Source organism: Ascaphus truei, chromosome 3 (genome assembly GCF_040206685.1).
Source record: "Ascaphus truei isolate aAscTru1 chromosome 3, aAscTru1.hap1, whole genome shotgun sequence".
NCBI classification, from domain to species: domain Eukaryota; kingdom Metazoa; phylum Chordata; class Amphibia; order Anura; family Ascaphidae; genus Ascaphus; species Ascaphus truei.
In genome coordinates, this window is record NC_134485.1 from 79,204,833 (window position 1) to 79,211,847 (window position 7,015).

Here is a 7,015-nt window from a genome sequence, read left to right on the forward strand (position 1 = left end):
GTAAAAACTCTGCAGCCTCCAATGTTGCAACATAGGTGGAGGGCAAAAAAGTCGGTATAACATTAGAACTTTGTAGTTCATTATGTTTCATTAAGCATGTTATTATGGCCTCCATGTGAGTATTATGTTTCTGTAATTCGGACACTGTACAGCGCAGAATGTCTTTTACTTCAGTAATTTCAGCCAGCATTTTTTCCTGTACACACATTATTTGATTGTGATTGTCAGAACAGTTTTTAATTAAACGCTCTTCAGCATCCTGTATTGACATGAGTTGATGACGTTGGTCATTTTCACAATCTATCCTTTCCTCATTAGTAGCTGTTCCTTCCTCTGAGTCAGCTGGACAATCATCATGCACAATATTCGTGTCCATCAAGCTCCCTTCCATCTCGATGTCTATGAAAAGAAAGAATTGTCACATTTGTAAAGTATTAAAATAAGTATTTTTGTATTCCAAAGTAATTTTTATACACTACATAAATTTCAATTGTGTGTACTCCATTCTAATGCGCATCAACAATACTTAAATGTATGATTAAAAAAAAATTGTGATTAATTGCCGTGATTAAAAAAAGCTGTGTGTTCTGTGCACGCGCATAGTAAGTGAAACTTCTTTGACTTTTGTCGCAGAAATTGACTTATAACGCGCGTGCTCGGCACACATGTGTCAGTCAGTGTGTGTGCATGTCAGCGGGTGGGGGGAGCAGAGCTCGTTAGGAGCTGCGGCGGCGGTTACCCTCCATGATGTTTAATTTAATTTCAACATTACAATGTAGTACAATATTCACCTTCCACATTTGCATCAGATTGCTGTGTTACATTCAATTGTGTTTCCATACTGTCAGTAGCTTCTGTAGATTCCTCATCTGCATAATTTAACTCTGTAGACGGAGAAATATGAAAAATATATAATTACTGTACAATGTGTATACACATTACATGGATCATAGTCTGTGTGCATACGTGTGTCTGTGTGTATACGTGTGTCTGTGTGTATACGTGTATACGTGTGTCTGTATAGGTGTCTGTATCGGTGTGTGTGTGTCTACGTGTGTGTGTGTCTCTACGTGTGTGTGTGTGTGTGTGTGTGTGTGTGTGTGAGTGCGCGCGCGCTGAGGAGGGTGGAGGGTGGAGAGTGTGTGTGTGTGTGTGTGTTTTTTTTTGTTTTGTTTTTGTGGACCTTTGGCCCGTCACTCCGCCTCAGGCCAATGCGAGGTGTGGGGGGCGGGCCAAGGGGGTGGTGTGAGTGTGTGAGGCCAATGAGAGGTGTGCGGGGGCGGGCGGCCCAAGGGACCAATGAGATTGCCGCTAGGGACACCGGACATCCAGGCAGGCAAACATACAGTGCTTTCACTAATCTTATACTATATTAGTGAAAGCACTGTATGTTTGCCTGCCTGCCTGCCTGCATGCATGCATGCCAGCCTGCCTGCCTGCCTGCCTGGATGTCCGGTGTCCCTAGGGGAAATCTCATTGGTCCCTTGGTCCGCCCCCGCACACCTCTCATTGGCCTGAGGCGGAGTGACGGGCCAAAGGACACACAGGGACACACACACACAGGGACACACACACACAGGGACACACACTCTCCCCCGTCAGTTGGACCGCAGCTCACCTTCCACACCCCCCCCCCTCCTCTCCCGGTGCCCCTCACTCTCCCGGTGCCCCTCACTCTCCCCCCTCCCCACCTCACCCAAATCCCCTCGCTCCGCAACATCCCCAGCCGCACCATCACCCTCACCGTGCGCCGCTACCGGAGAGGGGAAGCGCGGCGCGGGACTCCCCATCACGTGCGCCGCTACCGGAGAGGGGAAGCGCGGCACGGGACTCCTGCCACTCTTGCCCCCCCCCAGCTTCCCGAACTCACCTCCTGCCCCAGCCAGATGCCACGGGGTCAAGGTAAGTCACACACCGTCTCCCACCCACGCACTGTCACCCAGTCACCCACACACCCACCCAGTCACCCACCCACTCACTCAGTCACTCACTCAGTCACCCACTCAGTCACCCACCCACTCAGTAACCCACCCACCCACTCACTTAGTCACCCAAAAACTCACTTAGTCACCCACCCACTCACTCAGTCACCCACCCAGTCACCCACTCAGTCACCCACCCAGTCACTTTCACCCAGTCACCCACTTTCACCCAGTCACCCACCCACCCAGTCAGTCACCCACCCACTCAGTCACCCACTCAGTTACCCACCCATTCAGTCACCCAGTCACCCATTCAGTCAGTCACCCATTCAGTCAGTCACCCACTCACCCACCCACCCACTCACTCAGTCACCCACCCACTCAGTCAGTCACCCACCCACTCAGTCACCCACCCACTCAGTCACCCAGTCACCCACCCATTCAGTCAGTCAGTCACCCACTCACCCACCCAGTCACCCACTCACCCACCCAGTCAGTCACCCACTCACCCACCCAGTCAGTCACCCACTCACCCACCCAGTCAGTCACCCACTCACCCACCCAGTCAGTCACCCACTCACCCACCCAGTCAGTCACCCACCCACCGACCCAACTCACCCACCCAACCACCGACCCAAAGTCACCCACCGACCCAAAGTCACACACCCACCGACCCAAAGTCACCCACCCACCGACCCAAAGTCACCCACCCACCGACCCAAAGTCACCCACCCACTCAGTCACCCACCCACCCACTCAGTCAAGTGTCACACACCCACCCAGTCACCCACACACTCAGTCAACTCAGTCACCCACCTAGCTGTCAAGGGGGGGGGGGGAAGCCTAACCCTGTCGTACGCCCCCCCAAAATTATATCCCGGGCAACGCCGGGTCTCTCAGCTAGTATAGTATAAGATTCACATTACGAACATTTAACACATACAATTTACCATGCTGAAAATCATCCTGATAAACTCCAATATCAAAATCTCCTTCAAATCCTTTTATTACTATGGAAGGCAACTTTGCGCTTAACTGCTCCTCCAAAGGTGTTAGGTTCAATGGTGTAGCAGGTGGGCCTCCACCTGTGCCTCTGGCATGCTTGGAGTATTGTTGTAATTTTATTTTGAGTTTTCTTTTGATGTCGTCAAACCGTTTCCGGCAATTATCGTGCGTGCGCACTTGAATTCCACAGCCAGACACAGCATCACGGATATTTCTCCACAATTGTCTCTTCACCATAGGGGAGGTTTTTACTGTTAAGAAACATAATGACAGTAGAGAGAAACAGATTTGTAATTTTAACATTGTTTTATAATATAACATGTGTGATTTTTATTTTCTACATGGACAATTGCAGTAAGTGCTATGTTACTTTATGACCAAATTAGAGAATGTGCAATTTAACTACAACGATGACTATTGACTGTGTGTATTGTAATGCATGACATAATTGCTGTTGTGAAACAACAGTAGCAAACACAGCATTGTAACTGTACTGTTATTGGCAACCAGTAACATGGTGTTACGTATGTGAGGTGAATATATTTACTGACATTATGATTCCAAGTGCAAATTTATAACATGTGTACAACGTACCAACCAGATGTCCAAACAGACGGTCATAGTGTTCCAAAATTGACGCAACTAGCACCTGATTCTCCTCGTCACTAAATTTAACGTTTCTTTTTTTAGCATGTTGTACCAGTGGACTGACAGCATCATATATGTTATTTTCGGGCATGTATTCCTCTTGAAAACCAATGTTGCCCATGTGTATGTCAGCCTCAACATTATCTGAGGTGACATCTGCACCTGCACACACTTGTTCATGAACCGCTGACATGGTCACTGTAGGCAATAGTGTGTGCACATTCATTGTTGCACTAATAGTTTCACTGCCTGACTCGGACACACTAGCATTAGTTTTGTCGTGAGGAAAATGCATTGTGCTCACACTACTACACTGTCTGCCACGTACACGGACACGTACACCGCGACGTTCTCCACCACGTACACCGCCACGTAACCCACGACGTAAACCGCCACGTTCTTCGGAACGCACACTAACACTGCCACGCACAATTCCACCAACCGTACCACGAGCTCTACCACGAACCCTACCACGCATAGCGCCACGCACACTAACACCCAAACAACCAACACCACGAACACTCACAGTGTCACAAACATTCTCGGTAAACACACCATCAGTCACACCTGCTGAGATACTCGCCACACCATTGACATCAGGCGCAGCCATACTAGGAACACATGTAACACCAGCAGACATTGTTGCACTCTGCGTAACAGTATCATTGTTCCGTACATTAAACATTGCACCACTAACTCCTGCACCTTCATTAACAGAAGTTGAAAATACATGCACATGTTTGTGTGAAGTAACACCACGAGCAACATTTGTGCCTGCATGTGCCCCCCTTATCCTATTACTTGGTAATTGACCAAAAGACATCCTGAAATGCAGCAGCAACTTCAGTAAAAACAAATGCTGTTTGTAATCGTCTAAAAAGGCAGAGTGAAGTGTAGATGTGCCTTCAGTGTAGTACTGTACAATGTACTTGTGAGGCGAGACGTTTATGTGCCACAGGAATCTCTGTATGCATTCACAGAGACGCTGTGACTGGAATTGATTCCTGCAACTTTAATTTCGGCGCCAAATGCTTTCAAAGTCGCGCGAGAGTTGCGTGAGGACAGTGGACCAAGTAGAAGAAAAAAAAAATCTAATGGTTTCAAAGTCGCGCGAGAGTTGCGCGAGGACATTACAATAAAAAAAAAAAAAAGGCTAATGGTTTCAAAGTCGCGCGAGAGTTGCGCGAGGACATTACAATAAAAAAAAAAAAGCTAATAGTTTCAAAGTCGCGCGAGAGTTGCGCGAGGACAGTACAATAAAAAAAAATAAAAAGCTAATGCACAGTCACTCCGCTGAACATGGCGACATTAAAACGGACAAATTTTCGCCACTTCTGCTCTAGCCTTCTTATTCCAGTTTCCCACCTCTCTGCATATGGTGTGTTAAATTCGCCAAAATTTGGAGATTTTGTGCACTTGGAGATTTACAACTTAAAAACGTCTCTGCATAGGCCCCTAAGTGTTTGTTCAATATTTACACATGTAAATGTAAAACTTATGTTATTGTTATATATAGTTGCCCCTGGAGGACATGTGTCACCTGAGATGGAACAAGTGTCTTCACCTGGGTCAGCCAGCTCAACACTACTAGAAGGTGAGTGTATCATTTGCTGGCCATATAATATGTGCTCTTCTATATGTTATGTTGTCATGTGCATTATTTGTTTTGCACATCTTCTTTAAATAGGATTACTTAGTGTCAGTGAAAATTAAGTGTAAGGCAACATGTATTGTGTTAGTGATGTTAATTATCATGTAGGACTTCTGAGTTTAGAGCAACTTTTCATTCATTCATATTTCATACTGAGTCCAAACATTATTCGTAAGTCAAGGTAGTTTTTAATGAGGTTATAAAACGTATGCTAACATGTTAGGTGTTACTTAGGACACAGTACAATTACATAGTAACACAGCATACATTAACATGCCATTTAATAATGTGTACATTTCTTTTTAGAACATCATGGTGATGAGGATGATGAGTATGATGAGGATGACGCCACAGAAGAGACTGAAATACAATCATGTGACCATGAAGAGGTGCCAATAGAAACTGTTGTACCGCCAAATCGTCCATCAACTTCCACATACGATGCAATTGTAGCTTCAGAGGGAAAAATAGTGGACGCAGAAAATCGTCGCCATTCAGACATGATGACAGTGCTGGAAAGGATGATTGGACTGCAGGAAGAAACAGTATCACAATTGGCACATCTCCACAGAGTCTTCATTGAAGTGCCTAAACAGTTGCAAAAAATCAACACCTCATTCGAAGCATTAGTTGTTCAGCAAACACAAGCTAATTACTGGAGAATGACTAATGTACCACAATTCAACACCTCCCAGCCAGGATCTGTTCATGCAGGTCAGTTTTCACCACATTCATCTGATATTCATTCACCAGGCCCAAATGTTACCGGTCAAGTAGCAGACATTGCTGTGCAGGTTCCTGATGACATCCTACCGCTGCCATCTGTACAAATTCAGCAGCAGACACCTACAAAGGAGGCGACAAAAACAAAACAAGACACACATGAAACAGACCAACCATCACTTGTGCAGTGTCTACCAACTTGCTCACATGTGTCACTGGGCACAAGCCCTGTCCGTGAACAGTCACTACCCAAAAGCCCTGTAGGTGAGTCGCTGCCCAAAAGCCCTGTAGGTGAATCGCTGCCCAAAAGCCCTGTAGGTGAATCGCTGCCCAAAAGCCCTGTAGGTGAATCACTGCCCAAAAGCCCTGTAGGTGAGTCACTGGCCACAAGCCCTGTAGGTGAGTCACTGGCCACAAGCCCCGTAGGTGAACAGTCACTGGCCACAAGCCCTGCCCGTGAAGTGCCAGAGGCCACTCAAAGTGGCTCTGTTGTGCCTAAAGTTGGTGGCAAAAGAAAAAGGAAAATTCAAGAGACAACAAGCAGGCCTGTTACTCGCTCGCAAAAGGAACAAAAAAAATAAATGTTATAATTCAGAAAATATGTCTTTGGCCTTGTTTTGTTGACTTCAGATTATCTAATTACTATTGTATGTATGCTGAAGACTGTGTTGTTTCCAAACTTTCAACTATGTTCTTGTACACGTGAAGTTTTGGAAATGTTAACACTCATAATTAATTGTGTTATAAATATTTATGTTGTAATCGTCTGTTCAGTAATGGTCCACCAGGAGCCAGTTGCTAAGTTTAGAGAAGCTGCCATTGACTTTGCAGCAAAACATTGCATTTGGGTGTGTTAATTGATGTAAGAATTGCATATGCATATTAGTCACATGCAATTATTAAAACACCTAAGTAAGTGCAAACATCTTTCTTGTACGTGTACAGCAGGATTATGTGTAAATTATTACTTACCTTTGCCTTGCTTGGCCATTGTAATTTTGTCCTTTAATCAGTTGTGTGTTCGTTTCTATAACATCTCAGAATGTATAATAATATATATATACAC

The 7,015-nt window shown here is 45.6% G+C and overlaps 2 protein-coding genes across 2 annotated transcripts in view; one reads left to right on the forward strand and one right to left on the reverse strand.

The window, feature by feature from the left end:
* Positions 1-5,033, reverse strand: part of LOC142491598 (uncharacterized) — a 6,006-nt gene extending 973 nt beyond the window's left edge. Inside the window, exons 1-4 of the mRNA XM_075594378.1 lie at positions 3,522-5,033; positions 2,873-3,178; positions 792-884; positions 1-399 (exon numbers count right to left, since the gene is read on the reverse strand). The exon at positions 1-399 is cut by the window's left edge and continues 973 nt beyond it. Coding sequence (XP_075450493.1) covers positions 1-399; positions 792-884; positions 2,873-3,178; positions 3,522-4,398 — 1,675 coding nt within the window. The 5' untranslated portion in view covers positions 4,399-5,033. The remainder of the gene's footprint in view (positions 400-791; positions 885-2,872; positions 3,179-3,521) is intronic.
* The window catches only part of LOC142490653 (uncharacterized), a 16,297-nt gene extending 9,767 nt beyond the window's left edge, over positions 1-6,530 (forward strand). Inside the window, exons 3-4 of the mRNA XM_075593069.1 lie at positions 5,092-5,169; positions 5,533-6,530. Of these exons, the coding sequence (XP_075449184.1) occupies positions 5,092-5,169; positions 5,533-6,530 (1,076 nt within the window). The remainder of the gene's footprint in view (positions 1-5,091; positions 5,170-5,532) is intronic.
* Positions 6,531-7,015: the final 485 nt, after the last annotated feature.